At 39.9% G+C, this 20,621-nt stretch overlaps 1 protein-coding gene and 1 pseudogene across 2 annotated transcripts; one reads left to right on the forward strand and one right to left on the reverse strand.

Annotated features, from left to right (window-relative positions):
- The first annotated feature begins 33 nt into the window (after nt 1-33).
- Nucleotides 34-14,131, forward strand: LOC125538588 (MADS-box transcription factor 27-like). 2 transcript variants are annotated; one of them, XM_048701854.1, is made up of 8 exons: nt 34-421; nt 1,008-1,086; nt 12,236-12,297; nt 13,123-13,222; nt 13,307-13,348; nt 13,418-13,501; nt 13,577-13,731; nt 13,838-14,131. In XM_048701854.1, exons 1-8 carry the CDS (start codon nt 240-242, stop codon nt 13,854-13,856), a joined length of 723 nt encoding a protein of 240 aa, XP_048557811.1. In that variant the 5' UTR covers nt 34-239; the 3' UTR covers nt 13,857-14,131. The 2 variants fall into 2 exon arrangements, with proteins under 2 accessions (XP_048557811.1, XP_048557810.1); XM_048701853.1 differs by having other exon boundaries at nt 13,577-14,131.
- Nucleotides 9,550-20,342, reverse strand: LOC125538590 (annotated as a pseudogene).
- Between the last annotated feature and the right edge of the window lie 279 nt (nt 20,343-20,621).

The following is a 20,621-nucleotide window of genomic DNA, read 5'->3' on the forward strand; positions in this document are numbered from 1 at the left end:
TGCTAATTTAAGGAAGTTGAGCAACTAAAGGAAAGACAAGTTGCAGAGGCACCAGCAGAAGACTCCTCTCCCCCTTCCTCTTCCTCTCACCCCCTCCAATCAGCCTATCTGGGAAACCTGGGAACTTTCTCCTTCCAGAGCTCCGGCAGCTAGATCCACCCAGCTTATCTATTTCCATCGCCCTCTTGCTCTGCACCGGGTAGCTTAGCTTGTCCTCTGCGTGTGGGAGGTAGTTGAAGATGGGGCGCGGCAAGATAGTGATCCGGCGGATCGACAACTCCACGAGCCGGCAGGTGACGTTCTCGAAGCGGAGGAACGGGATCTTCAAGAAGGCCAAGGAGCTGGGTATTCTCTGCGATGCCGAGGTCGGTCTCGTCATCTTCTCCAGCACCGGCCGCCTCTATGAGTACGCCAGCTCCAGGTCAATGGATTCCATTGCTTCAGTTTGCTTTCCCATTTTAGTAGAAATACGCGCTACTTTGATCATGAAAACTAGATGCTTGTTTTGTTGATTAGCTTCTGGTGCCTGTGATTTCACCTTTGAAAGCTTATTTAAATTTTTGAGAAAACTTTTCGAAAATATGTTTGTGCTTATCTGCAAAGGCCACCAACCATCAAGAGTACAGCTACAACATATGCGTACAGCGGCCTTGAGTAAGAAGAATACTATGGCAAATTGTTTCCTTTTAGGATCAGCTTAAAAAATTGCACATCTTTTCTTTATTCTATTTACCCTCTATCTAGCATCTTTATGTATTACTGTTCTCCATGCATTTCTAAGCTTGATCCTAGCTACACACTCAAATGAAGAGAATACGTATCTCCTCGTCAAAATGAAGTAATATAGATCTAGGGTTTTCTGGTATTATGCGGGAAACATGTTCACCTCAAACATCACATGAGTACAGTAATTGTTTGTAAATCACATAAGAGTCTGTTCTTATTGGTGTGTATGTGTTCTTTTTTGTGGGTCCTTATTGGTGTGTTGTTCGATCAAATTCTTGCAGCATGAAGTCAGTGATAGATCGATATGGCCGAGCCAAGGAGGAGCAGCAACTTGTTGCAAACCCCAACTCGGAGCTTAAGGTAAGCCTTGTAGACCTTAGATAAACAATTTTTCGTCATGTAAAGCTGCTGCTGTTTCCTACTGGTTCATTAGTTATATTGGTTTTCAGTAGTTTACCTCTTTACTACAATAATCCCCCCCCCCCCCTCTTTGCGCGTCAGTCTCACTAGTTACAACAAAGTAAAAGTTTTTAAACAGGCTCAGGAAACAAGTTAGATAAGACACAAACAGCAAGGTAAATTGTCTTTCTAGCATCCATAAACTGCATGCAAGAACAAGAGAGCAAATGCTGCTACAGTTAGGATGTAAATTCAGGGATCAAAATACTAAATTAAACTAAAAGGACGTTCATCAATATTCATGCATGTATGAGTTGGCAATGAGTTGGTGTCTACTGCGGTTAGTTTTATCTTTAATTTTCTTAGTGAATAGATGCAATGTGTACTTTTGCTTTTCATTTGTACAGAAGTGTTGTATGTGTGCGCGCGAGATAAGGTGTCTTGGTCATGCTGAGCGTTCAGCTATAACTACGATGCAAACGCCAGCTTAGGCATTATTTCGTTGGCGGTAGAGATTTATATATATATATAGTTAAGGAAGTTCAAAATGTGTGCACCCAGTACATTTGAAGAATGGGTAGTTATATAAGAAGCTCAGAATGTATGCGCGCAGTAGACAGTTTCAATAATGGGTAGTTATGTTACTTGTTCGTCACTACGGCCTTCATAATCATGTTGTGAATTACAACAACTAGCTAATTAAAGCGATAGAGGTAAATCAAATGGTACATAGTGCCACGGACCAAGTTCAACAGAATCGTGGGTATATACATAGCTATATGGAAAAAGGAAATATACAAAGTAAGGGACTTATTCCTTCTCAAGATTGCTTGAAATAGCTAGGGCGCCACTTCAAGCATGTCTAAACTGGACAGAGTTATAGCAAGTTAATTACGAGTCTGCTGAATAGTCAACAGTTGCTATGTTTGGACCATTATTGCATGTAGTAAGAATGATGTTTCATGCTACTTGGGTGTTCTGATTCCCTTTAGCGGAAAATTAGTACTAGATGCAAATCGTTGATGGCCAGGACATCTGGCTTGTTATTACATTTCTGAGGAATTGGAATTGGAGAATGTACTCCCTCCATTCCAATGAATAAGGTGTCATGCTTCCCAAAATTTAACTTTGACCATAAATTAGATTAATAATGTATATTTTTGTGACTTAAAAAATATACTATTAAAAACTTCTTTTCAATATGAATTCAACAGTATGCTCTTTATCACATATAATCCACATGTGGTTTGTCTAATTTATGGTCAAAGTTGAATTTTGAGATGTTGTGCGCCTTGTTCACTGGAATGGAGCGAGTAATTGTATAGGGAACTGGGCTTAGATCTAAGAAAAAGATGAGGTGACATTGTAATAAAGGATCAAAGAGGAGATTCTAGTACCATATTATGATGCAATGTCATAGCGCATCAAACGAGATAATGAAATAAGAAATACATCATATCCACAACTTTGTATTGGGATTTTTCAAAGGAATAAGTGAATTGGCAATATGATACTAGTGTATAATACTATCATATTTCATACACTAGTACCATGATGTTGTGCCTTGTGAGTGGCCTTAGCTCTCGGTTGATGGGTGTGGGAGTATATTGGTTGCGGTACTGAGCTCGAATGCTCTTTTGTTCGATCGAGATATCTGGTCTTCTTTTAAATTGATGCATACTCTTCTCTTTTCTTATAGAATCTCGTCAACATTGGTCAGGGAGCTTCCGTTGATTTTATTAAGACTAGTTTGGTTTATGAGGGAAACTAGACCAAAACCATACAAAAACGGTCGACTAGAGTGCAACCATGTAAAACCCTGACAATGGACAACGGTACTTAGCCTAGGCCTAAGGCACCAACCAATAGGAGACAATAGAAGAATATGCCGATTGGAGGCACTAACATCCCTTGAAGCGCACCTGCCAACCACAAGCTGGCATCCATGATCAAATGCAACATTTGCCCTGACAGATATCTTTGGGAACTCCTCCATGGTGACAGTGGGCGCTATTGTCGTCAGCATTGACCCACGTCGAGACAAGGGGTTCACCCAGAGTACTCGCAACCCCACTGGACCGAACCCCGGGGAAGGGTTTCAACCACGTCAGCCGCCACAACAGTTGTCCAGCCCCGGTTGGCCATGGTCAAATGGAGAAGGTGGGAGCTCTTCAACAAATGAACCCAAGGAGGAAGACATACAAGCGCCATCATGCTTGACGCTATAGTTCATTGGGACAAGGCTCTTGCCCATAACTTTTCATCCTTCCACCACATTTGCATTTAATGGCAAGCCCATGCCGGATAGATCGAAGAGTGCATCCTTGTTGCTATCACCACAACACCACATCATCTTGGAGACCAACATGTGTCGACTTACTTCCTACTTATGCCCATAAAAACAGAATAGCTGACATGTCGTGGCGAGATCTCATTTTCTGAGCATGTTTAGTCACTAGCATCCAAATATAACAAGATTGAGGTTGCTTGGTGATGAATCTCTTGCTATTGTGCTACAAAAGATAATCTCCTCCACACTCAAAACTCTCTCAAGAGGGGGCTTTGGATTGGAAAGTTGGAGTGGAAAGAAAGGAGGATGATTAGAGCTCAACGGAGTGGCTTGAAAAGTTGGTGTAGAAGTCCATTTGAACTCGGCATGAGGAGGAGTAGTTCTCTCGAAAAAATGGGCTTTGAATAAGTTGCTTCAAGTGAACTTATGGTACCAGTGGAGTATGTGTAGGCTCGACCCAAAAATGTGATTGTCGCGGACTTTTTAGCAAAGCTTGGAATCACCGAATAAAAGTAGAGGAGGTAACTTCCAAATAGTTCTGAGGGTCCGACCAAAAGTCGTTGAGAGGCTCCGATTGACCAATGGCTCACTTGCACATGCTTCTGGAAGACGTTTGAAAATTCCAATAGAAAACATTCACACATTTCAATGGTGGGTTGGGTTGAGAGTGCATCCTAATCTCACTCTAAGGCATGATTAATTAAGATTTTTGTGGCTACGACGTAGATCTTGCATGTGAATAATTTGGGAGATCAGTCAAGGTTACTTAATCCGCCGCAAAATCTATCTTCCCATCCTATCTCCAATTTACTCTTCATGTCCCATTAGCACAGCGGGTGCACATTCAATCTTTTTTAAACATTACAAAGAGCAACACCACGTACATATATATTTTACCAAAAATAATTATCAATCGTACTCGTCATTGGACTAGAGACCTCCATAGCCTCAAGAATGAATGACTTACATGGGAAACAGAAGACAAGAACAGAGTATGAATGAGATATACCATGATATTAACAATTAAGATATCTCAAAATAAATCCACATACAAACCAATAAATCGAACCAAAAGAGATTGGGCAGCCATGTATGGTCGATGGAGAACTTGATGTTGCTGATTTCGGTTCTCTGTCCATTTGTGTGGTGGTGAAATGGAGACTACATATATCTTGGTGGCAAGACTTCTATATGTTATCTCCCACTCTTCTCTCTCGTTGTTTGTTTGATTTTATATCTCAATGCAGAGACAGACAAAATTTGAAGTATTGGGGCACAAACCAAGGCAAGATAGCGTGGTCCTTGTATAATTGGACCATGACAACCAATTGGACCATAGATCAACTCTTTAGCTAGTGTGCCTGATGTGCCGCTTGTGACTTCTTCTTCTTGAGCTCCCTATGGGTGAATTAATTGATTGCCGTGTCTTCATGAGACATCAATTGTTGACATCTTAGGAATAAATGTACATAAAAAACTTATGTTATGAGATATAGTAATAAAAAGTAGATAAGGTGCAAAACCCCACATGAAAATATGCAAGGAAAATGCATATGTCAACATCCACCTACATGATTCATTGACATACCTCACTTATCCATTCATCTTCCTCACCTCTAACTGGCTAAATCATATTTGGATACCATTTTTGATAACATAAATGGCAATTCTTCATACCCACACACATCGCAACACCCTTGATACTGGTCCAAGTAAACTTAATCTTAGTGCCATTTCCGACCTTTGCCCTAATGATGATGAGCTAAACCTCATTCATTTCTTTTCTAGAATACTCAGCTCTTTTCTTCACTTAAAATGGTGTCTTCTTCCATTGGGTTTAGCTCACCGGCCAAGTAGCACTGCATATTCGGCCAGCCTGGAAGCCCAATATCCCAATGACAACCATCGATAAAATAGAAGATTCACTTATCTCTAGTCGTCATCTTTTTACGAACATATCAATCCTGTCACTCTTGAACCCTGGTGCCACCACTTTTTTCTCTAGCAAAGATCTAAATAATTACTTCAATGTAAAGTGTGCAAGACTTTGAATTTGTTGGAACATATGGAGTAGGAATACAACTCACTCTACTAAGACAGCAATCCTAAAAATACACCCAAGTGCATTCACTAGGCAAAATATGTTCTACACTAGTCAAGGTCGTCGATTAAACCTCCCATGTTTCTGAGCCTGAGATACAAGATACACACAATTATTTTCACATATGATTCTATATGTACATGTACATCCTTTAATTGTAGTGTATCCCACCCGGAAGATTTTTAATGAGGAGAGAAAACTACTTATTGTTTAAATTTGATAAAGAACATCCATAAAAGCTTGTGAATCGAAAGTTGTTGTGGTCAAGTTTTAATGTCTTATGAGATTACAATAAATATTCTAAAAATATACATAATATTATTTGGATGTACCAACTTAAGTGATCTAAAACCACAACAACTTAAATGGTCAAGTGAACTCTATGCGGTCTGGATTCGAGACAATGGCAAGAAAACAAGGAAAAGGTATAGTTTACTCATGCTTCACAAGTGCTACATTTGTATGAACTAGATGATACCCCGCACGTTGTTGCGGGAATATTTGCAATACATTTCGATGATAAGTGATTTCTATGGAACGTGAATAATGATACTACGAAAACTAAAATTGCAAATCCATATGCTTTATTGTGTTTGATTAATGTATTGTAAAATATCTAATATATGTTTGCATGTTGAGGTGGACATTTTCATGTGCATGAATGCATGTTGTGGTGGGCCTTTTGCCATGCATGTTGCTTGATGATGTGGCATACTTGCATGTTGAGAGAAATATGTTAGTGGGGGCTAGCTATTTAGATATAGAAGATAATCCATCATGGTGTTATCTTTTTGGCCCTTTTCGACTCTAGGGGTTCAAAAACCAAATCACTTAACCCCTAATTAGACTAATGTTTTAAGGTATATTACCCATGTGTCATTCATTGGACCAACTGAACTGTCACTTATCTTGTCTTCCCCATGTCACCTTAATGTCCTCATCTTGTCTTTACTTCACTTCTCTCCTCACATGTTCATATCAAATTCTCACTAGCAACTATGTTCCTCTCTAACACTATATGATACCAAAAAGAGATTGCATTGAGAATCACACTGATGAAAATATGGAGCAACCATGGCTTAATGCAGAATTATAGTGAAAATCGAAATGAAGAATGAGAGTCCTAGGGGATATTTTGTGGCTGGCGGAATTTCTATAGTTCATTATGTCATTCTCTGTGTGTGATAACAAGTCAGGAAAATGGTGATGCAGTAACATGGTTACCACGTGAATGATTTCATCTTCATATCCCACATTATGGTTAAGTAATATTTTTTTTGTTTTAGGGGTTAAATCAACCCAAGAAATAGTACGAGAGGTTGTCCAGATAAATGTGATACTTTAAGCAAACCAGTATACTTCTTTAAGAATAAATAAAAAATTTACCACTAACCTATGCAACGGCAAAATGATTTACCCAACATCACTTCTCAACAAAGTTTAATCATGCGGAATATTTTTATATGTCTCTTTTTAAGATGGTAGTGTAGGATCGATTAAGTATGTCTAGAGGGGATGAATAGACTACTAGGCAAAAAGGACTTTTTCCCAAATTTTAGTTTCCCTGGCGATTTTAACCTTTTTCTACGGCAGTCAATCAAGCACCCTATATATGCAAGTCTACAAGAGTATAGGGAGCAGAAAGTAAAGATATGCAAGTAGAATAAGAGTAGAGTTAGAAAAATGCAGACACTGGGTGGCTCAGCGAAGATTGTTCCTATGGTTCGGATAGTTAGCGCTATCCTACTCCATGTTGATGGAGGCTTCAATACAAGAAGGATTTAAGATCACGAAGATCAAGGTTGCGAGTTCCACTAAGGAACTAGCCCATGAGGAACAATAATCCACGAAGGCTCCACAAAGGATCAACCAACCTATGTCATCATGGCATACGTCCACGAATGACTGGCCTCGCTCGAGGTAGATCTTCATGAAGTATGCAATCTCCGCCTACAAACTTCATGGTTTCTTCATAATCTTGATCCCTAGCACCTACCTGATCTAGGAGGCACACACCTACAGAAGTAATAAGGTTGAGGTTGCTTGGTGATGAATCATTTGCTCTTGTGCTTCAAAATATAATATCTTCCACACACAAAATCTCTCAAGATTTGGCTTTTGGGTTGGAGAATTAGCTTGATGGTTGGAGTAGAAAGCCCTTTGAAATCAGCACAAGAAGGTGGAGTTCTCTCTCGGATCATAGGACATGAGTGGGGTTTGCTTGGAGTGAACTAATGGGATAGGTGGAGGTATATATAGGTTGGACCAAAAATATGATCATTACACCCACTTTAATACAGCTCAGAAGCTTTGAATAGACTTAAAGGTGCCAACTTTCAAGTGGCTGGGATGGTCTGACTGGATAACATCTAAAGGATTTGAGGAGACTACTGCATCTATGACACACTGTTTGTTACCACTTCAAAAATTCCGAGCAGGTGCATTCAAAAATTTCGAGAGGGCGACCGAAGGTTTTTCCAAATGTTTTGTTGGTTCCGAGTGGAGTACTTGGCAGCTCCGAAATGTTAGGGTTTGTAAAAGCTCCAGGGTGTAAAAGTTAGGCAAATATATAGGACAAAATAAAAGCTTTCAAGGGAATTGGAGTTTGACCTTTAAGAGAAAGAAACACATCTTAGCAACCACCTTCCTTTTATAGTATTAGTATGCCTATGGACTAAATGTGATCTTGGATCACTAAAATAGAAAGGCTAAGTCCTTGGCTTGTCCAACACTTATCTTCATGAGAATTTTGGGGGGGGGGGGGGGGGCACCTTTTATGTCATTTGTAACCTAAGGATACTCCTGAAATAAGCTAGTAAAAGCATTAGTTCCTTAAGATATGTTGACATTAATTAGCAAAATCCACCTAGAGGATTAGATGCACTTTAAGATATGTTGACATTAATTACCAAAATCCCACCAAAGGGATTAGATGCACTTTAAGGTAGATATCTTAGCTCACCTCTAGTGGTTTGCGCGGTAAGACATGAATCTCTCTCGGAATAACATCTCATTCTAGATTGAGAAAGAGACCACTAAATCACCAAAATAAGTATTTAAGGAACTGATATACAAACAAATCATCTATAGGCTAAGCTTGCTAAAATTTCGAATCAAGGATATCCTTGACTATGTTCTACACACATTGTAAAATTTTGACAAGGGTGTTCCTTTGAAGTATGGTACACTCTCAAGTTTATGTCTAAATCAAGTCTACCCTAGACAGCGGTTGTGTCCCTTTATATATTTCTATACAACCATCTTAAACAAATGAGCCAAAAGCCTCATACAAAGCACGTTGGTCGTACCACTTGCCCTCTTATCCTCTTCCCAAGTTTTCTATGACTTTGTTCTATCCTTAGAAGAATAATCAGTTGAACGGTGTGTAGTTAGCAATGGTAATTATTGGTTGACTGGTGCAACACTGTGGTTAAACTATATTAAGCTAAAAGAACATGATCCAAGTTGCACCTTAATCATGTTCAGTTCTTAAATAAATTTCAAACTCAACATCCCAATGCACCTCTTCTCCATCAATTTCTAAAACTTCATCCTCGTTCTTATCATCTCCGTGGCCACTCAATTCTAGTTTGAGAATTGTTCTGGATTTTCCAGAGATTTACAACTCATGTAATATCAATCACGAGTTTATCAAGAAGTATCTTTCTCATATGAAGGTTACACAAGCATTGTGGGTTATACTCCTATGTGCATTTGTCACTATCTTCGAAATAACAGTCATGCCAATGGTTTATAATATTCACATATCTAGTTTTAGGAACATATTGGCAAACTCTTTACATGCCCATAATTTTTTGTGCGAAAAAATATCATCAAAGATGTCGAACCCTTAACCCGTGTTTATTTTCATATCCTTGAGTTCAGATTTCAATACTTCCTTCGGTCTAGACCAACCTTCTTGATGTCTCCTCTAGTCAACATCTTCTTTTAGTGAAACCAATTGATATCTATGCGTCAGTATAGCAAACACTCTCAACAATAGAATTTTATTCCATATGTATGATATCAAGAGTAAAAAGAAGCTGCACATGGCCCCAATTTCCAAAGAAAATGCAACTTACACTAGAACATGTGTTTTAGTCCCTCTCCACAAAGCCGAAACAGGGCTCCTGAAAGTGAGCTTTTTTCTAGAGAAACTCACTAAGAATCTCATTAGGGATTGGGGCATACTTCTCATCTAACATCAAATCTTTGATAACTCCAAGGACATCTCAGAGCCAAAGATTAAGAGCTAAGGAGGCAGCCTCATCCATAACATTGCGTATATACTAGTAGGGCCTCCGAGCAATTGGACCGTGGGTGCGAATGAGCCAAAACCGTGAACACATGGTCAATATTGGGGTTTCAAATTCATCATCATGAATAGCAGAATGACATACCCACTGTATCACCCACGCTGTCGCCAAAACCTTTCCCAAGTCGTCCTAATTTAGCACCACCAATAACCAAAAAATTGCCATAGCCGGGCATCCCTTGAACAGTTCATCAGTGAGTGCTACAAATACCCAAACTTTGCCGGATCTTTACTTTCCAAATCACTGGCGAACTTTTTATTCTTCTACCACATGCAAGTGGCCCAAGCAGCTCGTTCTTAATTGCAGTGATTATACAGTAACACGACCACACAAAGAATCATCCAATTTTCTAATGACGTGTGACCCAAAATTCTCTTGTACTCAACTCAATGAAATATCTAGCATTGCCTCCTTATATTTCTATCATTAAAATTGTTGATCTAGTAGCTTCACCTCCATCAATCATTAGATCCATCTATCAACTCCCAGAAGGGTTTAGTGACTTTCAGAACATCAGCCTAAGATCAATTCTATAGAGATCTAGTTCTCTCTCCAAATCAACATACCACCGGCCTACTCAAACCTCTTAGGGCAGCTCATTCAAAGGATTTTCAGAGGAAATTTAAAGGATTGGAATACTTAATGCTTTGCTCTGGATGTGATACAGTAAAACAAACCAAAATCTTGTAGGATTCAAATGGACATGATATTGCAATTGTGTGTTTCTCATATTCTTGTGTTTTTAGAATCATGTGAATTAATCTCAACAGAGGCGTTAGACTGGGCAGACGGCTTAGTGTATCACTTGTAGGCATAAGAAAATCTCAAGCAACATAGATTTGCAAATACCCTTTTTTGGCAAATCGTGCTGGCTCATCATACAGACTCAGGAGGCCCATCATCAGCCGAACTAAAAAGTGATAGCAGTTCGTCCATGTAAATTGGGAAAAGGCCCTTAAATTCAGGATCCAGCTCCGGACTTTTCACCTCAAACTGACTATTGTTGCAACGTCTCAGACAGGAAAATTGTGAGCTAACACCACCACCGATGACCAACCGCTGACCAAATGGAAAAGACTCTTTAAATCTTAATGAACCCCTGTTGAATGGCATGGATATTGTGCCAACACCCAGTGTTGAGCCAACTGCTTCAACTTGCAATCAGAGGTTGAAAACGCCTTCATAGAACAAAATGTATTGGCAGACTGGTATTCTTGACTACAAACAAATTGTAGGGTTTAGCAAAGCCAGATTAGAACTCTAAACAGATGACAGATATAAACACTACTAATCAAATCCAAGCTGACCAAAATGGCCTTGCGGCGGTGCACCTGATGAAACTAGTTTGTGAGCATCAAGCTGAACTGCAATTTACTTGACTATTGAAGCTTATTGAGGTGAACCTAAGATTGTGCTGTCTGCAGCACCGTTTGTTTTACATTTAAATGGCCCATCAGATTAACTACAGAACTAAACATCAAAGCTCAACTAGAATGGTATCAACCAACACGAGTGTATTTCTCACTAAGTTAGCTCGTCGTCCCTTCGCTAAATTCTGCAGTTACAGAACAACCTTGAGGATTATAGGCTGCAAGACGATGCAAATATTGGCCAAAGAAGAAACAGCAAACGGGGTAGGAATTCTCATGTAGGAAACCATTTGAAAAGAGCTCTTGTGCATACAGCTCCTATCCGAATCCTAATCTCCTTTGAACCTCGGACAGAAAATCAAATATGTAAGACCAACATAACAGAACTTCTCAGAAGGAATAATGGAAGCTAAGGAAACATGTACCTGTGCCCATCTTCTGAAAAGGATCCACAACACATACAAATCCTTCAGTCTATATTGAAACTTGTGAGATGAACCCCAAATGACAGTTCTGAATCAAACTGAGACAAACTGAGACCTTCTACTGCCACACGAAATCTTCTTCCAGCAGGATAATAACGAGTTTCCAGACCTGTTCTGCCTCTAGCTCATACTTCTTTAGAAGCTCACATGCTAAGAGGTTAATTTGCCTCACAGAAGCATTTGAGAGAATTAGAGATGGCATAAGACAACAAATCATGTGGGGTGTATAAATATATGTTCAACCTGATATCACCAAGTCACTTTTTTTGGGTGCACCTTGACAGTCATTGGAGTGAAGTACCCAAAGGAAACAAAACCAAAGGTTTCCCACTTGCATTATATTTTATCCTATAACCTATTTGTCCTCTCAACATTTATTGTATGAATTATACCCAGTCAAATAAAGTTGCAGATATTACCATGTGATTCAGTACTTTCATGACACTGATAGTGATAGGGCAATCATGCTTTTCTATGCACCATGTCTATTTTAATACTTTTGGCAAACCTGATGTGGCATTACTTAACTGTAAGTTCAAATTCCATAGTTCTGGCAAAGGGAGGCAGCAAGCTTGAGACAACAACTGCACAACTTGCAAGAAAATCATCGGTATGGCCCGAAAACCTGAAAATTCTCCGTATTTATTTATCAGAAATTTGTCAAATTTATAAGAGTACCGCGCTATCAGCACAAGTGTACACCATCCAGCAACTACAATCTTTAAATCTGCTATAAAAGAAACTTAATTCTTTCAAGAAAATAATTCATGATACTCAATTACGAAGGATACAAAACTCAAAATGCACAACAGAGTCCATGCATTAATAGCTATTCACTGTGTAGAATATTTAATTTTGTGACAAATTATTGCATTCGAAAGCAGATAGCCTTTGGATGTAAAGATGAAACTTGGTTTCATAGACAATAAGCCAAACGCACAAGAGTACAATATTTTCTGTGGGAACTAGGTATGCTGACTCCACAGAACAATCCTCTGTTTATGTGGGTGTCAGTTTTGACTTCTAGAAATGAAAGAAATATAAAGGTGAAATTAAGTTAGTAATTTCCCATGCAAACCAATGACCAGTTCAAAAAACTTCAGCTATTTACTGTTACTGTCAGAGCACTCTGGTTTGTCAAACCCCCACCCAGCAGAAAATCAACAGTTGCATTCTACAGAAGCCTAATCCGTAAGACCGTAACTACCTGAAAAAGATAAAACTTACACAGATCCACTCCCTCCGTCCCATAATATAAGAGTGTTGTTTACACTAGTGTAGTGTCAAAAACGCTCTTATATCATGGGACGGAGGGAGTAATAAATTGAAATACAACATTTCACTAATTCACAGTTGGATCAGAGGCTATGGAAATATTCTGAAATGTTCCCTATATACATTCAGTCAAAACACGCGCAACATTGTTTAATTGCAGGCAGTTGATGGGACAAGATCTTTCTGGAATGGGTGTCAAGGAACTGCAGGCTCTAGAAAATCAACTGGAAATAAGTCTGCGTTGCATCCGGACAAAAAAGGTCAACATGCAAAACACTTGTTATATATACACATCACAGGTTCCTCCAAAAAGACTAACAGAGGAGCACTAATGTTTCTTTCAGGACCAAATCTTGATTGATGAGATTCATGAACTGAATCACAAGGTACTACAACATTTACCAGCCTGAAACGTATGAAATATTTCAACAAACTGACTATTGATTTATTTGCAGGGGAGTCTTGTCCACCAAGAAAACATGGAATTATACAAAAAGATTAACCTAATTCGTCAAGAAAATGTTGAGTTACAGAAAAAGGTATTGAATTAATCATGATAGTTGAAATCACACGAATGATTTCCATGATTGACTTTTGTTTAATTCTCTATTCAGCTCTCTGAGACGGAGGCAGTGACTGAAGTTAACCGAAATTCAAGAACTCCATACAATTTTGCAGTTGTTGAAGATGCCAATGTTTCTGTTGATCTTGAACTCAATTCCCCGCAGCAACAAAATGATGTTGAGCATACTGCGCCCCCTAAACTAGGGTACATGTTTGTTTTTTTCTGCACGGGATCTATTGACTCTTTTCTCAGCTCTTTATAAGTTTCAATCACAAATTTCTTTGATTATGACTTACATTAAATCTTGCAGATTGCAACTACATCCATGACGATCGTGGGGTATGGGATTACTCTTGTTGTTATTATTATCAAGGGATACAATTCAGAGCAGCCAGAATACTATTGGTTGTAAAGAACCTAAACCCATAGCAAGACATAAGTGGTTCACATGTGACGACCGATTGATAAACGGTAGTGTAAATCTGTTACAAATAAAATGTACTCCATGGAAGGATTAATCTGTTGTGCAAATGGTTGTATTAGAACAATTTAACACATTCTGTGAGTTTATTCAACTGCATGAGCAGCTAGCTTACTGACAAAAGGTGTGAAGTGTGGATTGAGCAAAATTCAGTTACCGCTTTTTTCTGCCATCATTCTTAGAAAGTTCTGTGGTGTGTAACAGGGTTTACATTTCTCCATTTCTAAGTATGCCACTGCTTGCATGTTCGCAAAGGCTAATAAAAAGTATCACTCGGGCACAGAGAAATTAACTGGAAATAAATACTATGGCAAGAGAGCCACTATAGCTTAGCTAACAGGTGGAAATACTTTGTCCGTTCATACATCACGGTAAACAAAGATTGTTGGTTACCAATATTCACCTGATTAGCTAAAGGATTAATAGCAAAATAATGATATATCCTGGAACTCTATGCCATGGGTCCCTATAGCTCTGGATACATAACGCGTATCTTTTTTATCAAAATTTCAAACTTTCACCACAAGCTTCTTCTACGATCTTTTGTTAATAGTTAGAAATCACAATCATAAGGAACTACTTCAGAATACAAATCAAATGCTACAAATGTTGCATCAAGTAACCCACATATCATTGTACTATAGTTCTTGGTCAACGCATAAACTTCGACAATTAAAATACACCTAATAATACCTGAGGGGAGTAAACATTACCGCCACATCAATATTATGAATTCATGAATAACAGGAACAAATTTATCTATAAGTTCATATTAAATACTTCCTCTGTAAACAAATATAAGAGTGTTTAGATCACTACTTTAGTAATCTAAACGCTCTTATATTTCTTTATGGAGGGAGTACAAAATTTGTTCCTCAATACTCCAGGACTGCTTCAACCATTTCCGCATTAAAATAGCTTCAAGTAAGTCAGGTTCTCGGGTGTACAATACACACATATCTGTCAGCAGCATTTGTGATTCACATGCAGATAAAGCAGCTCCAGATCAACTGAATTTATCATACCCGGAATTCTTATCTTTATAGATTGATTTCAACAATGTTTCGACAAATCATGTTAATTTGAGCAAACTGCACGAGCACTAAGGTCTACTACAAAGTACCGATACATATCTATTAAAAATGATCTGTGGACAAATATAAATATATACAGAAATCTATGTCATTTTCTCATGAATATAAAGTATCTTGTGCAACTTGTGATTTTCTTGTTGTCATCTGCATGCAGATAAAGCAGCTCTAAACCAATTAAATTTTTATATCCTGGATTCAAATATTTCTATAGATGACTTTCAGCAAATGTTAAGAAAAACATGTGAATCTGAGCAACGGGGAAACTCAGAAAGAAAGTTAGGACGCATTATCTAATTACATAGTAAGAATGAGTGATATATATGTCATTTTCTCATGAATAATAGAAAGAGTATGTATTTGTACAACTTACGATTTTCTTGCAAATTATGCAGTTGCTGTCTCTAGCTTGCCGCCTCCACTTGCAGAAACTAGCACAAAAGGAAATAAATAATTTAGATCAAAAGCGGACTTGAAGTGAAGTAAATGGTACTGCTATTGTTGGTGATAAGCTGCAGAGCCCCGACAACAATGGTTCTACGAAGTATCAGGCTTGTTGCCTAGCAAACGAGATGATGTTCAAAGGGAAAGTGGAACTCGTCTCGATGCAGTATAGAGTATATTTCGAAAGGGAATATTAAATATATTAGTATCCAATCGGAATGTGCTTTACGTAGTTGCGTCGCTACCAGATATCATGTTGAACAAGGAGAGAAAATGATGGGGAGAAATAGTGGAAGTGGCAAAGGTTTTGTGTGAGCAGAGGGACTTGATCTCTAACAAATTTGTAGATTTAGCCAGTATTTCTAGGGCCAACAGCTATCCGTATACATCCAATGTTACATGACAGTATAGAGCACAATTTCATTAAGTCAAAGCTATATTCAGCACAGGGAAACCAAAACACCAAAATTCTCAACTGCCAAGGAGAGATGGTGGGAAGAGTTAAAAACTAGTTGATGTTCAAACTTCACCTCATCGTACCAATACTACAAGCAACAATCTCTTTCTTAGTCCATTCAACAAACGATAGGACAGAAATAACATCTAACAGCATTCTGATTCTGTTGGTGCTCTTCACAACAGACAAAGGTTGTCCAGCCCCAGGTTAATACCACTGATAACACAAATATTTCCTGGACATCATTGAGTTACCAAATCCTGAAGAAATTTACATCCATAAAGTGTTATAACAGCTTAGCCAACTCACATATACTCCTGAAAAGAGAGCACGTTGAATAAAAGGACGGTCGTTCAGGGTGTGACTCATATCCCAGTCCTATTTGAATTTGAGCTAGGAGCCCTACATTAATAAGGAGTTCTACTTGCTGCGGAAGGAGGACACGCAAGGAACAATAATTTAGCAACCACACCCAAGGACAGAGCAAGGAAGAAACAATTGTCAGGGCTTGAGAGGATAAGAGGTTATGTTCTTTAGGATTAGATTCTTGTGTGGGGCTGGGGTAAGAATCAGTTAGGCCTCTTTTGGTTCATAGGATAGGATTATCGTAGGAATAGGAATTTTGTAGGAAATGAGATGACATGTATCTCAAATCCTATGAGTAGGAATAGGAAACGAGATGTCATTTGGTTGACACCAAAGGAATTTTTCCATTGAGTCTAGGCTCATTTTTATTTTCCTATAAAATGTGGAGGATAGGAACCAATCCTATGTAGGAATAAGAATCCATTCCTATGAACCAAAGGGCTCTAAGGAAAAAAATCCTATAAGAAATCCTATCCTCTAGAATTCCTATGAAATTCCTCCAAACCAAAGGAGGCCTTAGTTTTAAAAGGTTTGAGAGGGACAGTCCTTGTATTCTTTTGAGGCTGTGCTTTGAGAATGTGCAGTTAGCTTTGCTAAAGCTTTTCTCTCTTGCGTGATTGTTCACCATAGTTTTATACTACAACATGATGCTTGACACGTTGCGGATTTTTACACTCTACAGAGCTAAAAGAGATCTAATTAAGCACTAAAAGACATGTTTTTGGGAAGCTACCCTAACTACTATTGCTAAAAACATTTGCTCACATGCTTGATGGCCAAGTATAAGCTAAGGCAGCTCAGCTCTAGTTTCTTATCTGAACAGTATACGGTTTCTTCAGAGGTAATACAGAACTGTTTAGAATAGCCTTCAAGAAAGGACAAGCACCTTTGGCTCTCGGGTGTATATGCATCTGATATGAAAAAGTAATTTAGTAATTGCGAAAAAAAAAGTTCAACAAATTTGAAACATCTTTGGAAACAAACTTGACATTCTGTTGTACTCATATAAAAAGTTTGGTTCATGCCTGTAAAGGAATTCTGTTGTACTCATATAAAAGTTCCGTCAGGGATTGACTTTCATGGTATTCTGGATGGGAAAAAAACTAAACAACACTATATACAAGTTACTATTCACACATTTTGTCCTCAAATTTTTTATTTATGTTTTCCCTGAAGACGACACTTGTTTTTCTTCGTGAAACTTTTTATACTAGTACAACAGAGGAGGTGTTTGTTTCGGGGAGAAATCCACGTTACTTGTTTACGGTGTAATCGGAAGACGTTACACGTGTTTGTTTCATATAAGCTGTAATCGGCTGCCTCCGTAAACGGGTACATGCTATCTCTCGATCGATACCACCCGCACCCCTACGTAAATGGTTCCGTTACCGCAACTTCTCCTCCCATGATCCCCTCCTCCTCCTCGACCAGCGTCGCCACCTCCCAAAAGAACCTAGCGCCGTCGCAGTCGAGCTGGCTCCTCCCGTCTCTAATGGCCGGAGAGTAACCGGACGTGCTCCTTCTCCTCTTTTCGCAGCCCCGTCTCCTGGTAGCCATCACCGCCTCAGCTCGTCCTTGTCGGCAGAATGTTCGCTGCAAGGTACAGGCTCCTTCCCCCCCCCCCCTATATCCTCTCCTCAGTCCTCCGTCCTCCTCCCTTGTCTGCTCTCCTTCCCATCCCTTGTCTGCTCTTCTTCTTTTTCAGCCACCGGCCATGAGAACCCCGAAGAAGACACCCTAACTCAATTCCTTTACAGGCATGAACCAAACAAAACAGTGATTTATCCATTACATCCCCGTTAACAGCGTAATCTATTTACGTTACCATTCTCTAATCCAAACACCTCCAGAAGGTCAAGTTTGTTTTTAAAAAAGTTTCAGAATTTTTTGACTTTTTTCGCAAATACTATTTTTTTCCCATATCAGGTGCATATACACCCAAGGGCCAAGGGGTATTTCCCCTTCAAGAACTAGAAAACAAACAGGAAAGTACCTGTTAATATAACCTGCTCCTGGAAGAAGCTTTGGTTAAGGCAGACCAGTAGAAGCCTCTCTACAAACCAATGTAATCATTTGGTTCTGTTGCGGAGTCTGAACTTCAATAAATGACACTGAGCCTCGGCCAACTCAAGTGGATTTGTACTAATTATTGCATATCGAACACAGAAATGTCAAAACACCAATGACAGCTACTAAGCGTGCAAATTGCAATGTTTGAATACAGAGCACGCCAACCCCACAAACCACAATTTCCACAAAAGATGTTGGTCAAATCACAAAGGAGGACCAGTGTTGTATTTTCCTTTCCAAATGGTGAAAATTAATATATTTTGGCAGTAGCATGAAACATGCAACGGATCATGATGTTTAGTGAAACAATTCGTCCTTACACATGCTTTAAATTTTAGTGAAACAATCCAGTTCTCCAGTGACCATTTTATATGCCAAACCTCCACCATTGCAATAATAATTGCCTTCTCAAAATCTGAAGCTATTGCATAAACGCATAGTTGCTACAAAAGCACTGAAGACGTTCTAAAAACCTGGTTTAAACTGACTGAGTAAGCCATCCAAAGAAATACAATTGCGATATTTCTGCAGTTGCTCTTCATTGAATTGTACATTCACAGCCGAGAAGGGTACGCTGAATTTTAGTGGCATATAGGAGCATAACCCGTGGCATACTTATACATGAACTATGCATGAAGAGCATGCAAACCAAATACAAATAGGGTATTACAACCCAAAGCTTGTGGAACCATCACAAATAGGAACAAATGATGTGCAAATTATAATCCACTATTTGCAAAACAAAAATACTCATCCTCCTCCATTTCTGGTCATTATACTTGAGATGTCCACGGTTATTGTTCACAAAATCCAGAATCATGAAACAACAAACTACAACACAGCTTAAGTTTCTGATACTACATCTATGGCTCTCAGCGCTCACAACATGATAACATATAGGGGTGCCACTACCGAAAGCATGGCATCCCTAGAATCAAGGAAAACTGTGACACCCACCAACAACAATGCAGAACTCGAAGGGCATCTCCAACATTGCGGCACAAATTACAACATCAAGCGCGACAACTAAATAAATCTCCTAAGATTGAATCCTCGCAATGCAAAAACTCAGCAACGCCGGTTCTAGTATCACTTTCAGTGCCCAAAATTAAATAAATAAAAACATCTAGCCCAGCCTGCACCTGCGTCTGGATCAAGCAAGGAGCTCGTAATTTTATGCTAAGAGGTTAGCCAATCGAAGTTTTAACACGGGAGATAACAAAAACTACACAGAGCTGCACATGCATACAATTAACTCAGCAGCTACACTCGATTACCTAGGAGGGAAACAAAATCACGCAGAGTAACTGGGAGATGGTAATAGATTTTTCACCTGAAACGCCGACGCTGAGCTTGAAACCCTAGACGGGTAGACGCCAAAATCAATCAACGCCAAAGCAACCAGAAGGGATGGGAGCCGTGGTGAGCAATGATATGGACAAATGGTGAGCCGGCGGCGACTACGATTTGGGAGGGGAGACCATGCACCAGCTGCACAGATGCAACAGCAAGCGGCAGCTGGCTACTGTACAAGGCAGGGCCATGGAAATCGATCTCTCCAATCCGACACCGAGAGGAACGAGGCGGGCCAGCGGGCACCAGCCGGGGCACGGCGAGGCGAGGCGAGGCGAGGGATTTGAGCTGGATTTTGGTCGGATCGATTGATGCGGGTGCAAGCGACGGGGCGGTGGCGCTCTCGTAGGGCGGAAGGTGGAGGCGGATTCGGTCGGAGGGGAGAGCAAGTGGGGCCCTAAGCTCTTTGGGAAAGTAAAATATGCGGCGGACGAGCGGTGCCTCGCCCGGCCACGTCGCCCCGACGCCATTTTCAAGGGGCGGTGCTTCGCGCACCCCGACAGGTGTACCTCCGCCACTGCCGATCGGAGGCAGCCATTGGGAGGCGACGCCGGCTGCGCTCTGCGGGGTGTCGCCGGAACCGGGCAAGTGGGGCATGTGGGTCACTTTGCCTGTCCGCGGTTGGTGATGCGGCTCGTGGTGGAACTGGCGCCGTTGGATGCGGAAGGGAAGGGTTGCGATCCTCCGTGCGGGCGACACCTGTCCCCGCGTGCGCTTGTCGGGTCCGACCGGATGGCAAGGGATGAATCGGGTCAGGGAATTTACGCCTTTCTAGCGAGGGTGGTTTGGTTAGTTTATTCATTGTATCGGATGTATCGGAAGTATCTCGAAA

The sequence above is a fragment of the Triticum urartu genome, chromosome 2, assembly GCF_003073215.2.
Source record: "Triticum urartu cultivar G1812 chromosome 2, Tu2.1, whole genome shotgun sequence".
Lineage (NCBI taxonomy): Eukaryota > Viridiplantae > Streptophyta > Magnoliopsida > Poales > Poaceae > Triticum > Triticum urartu.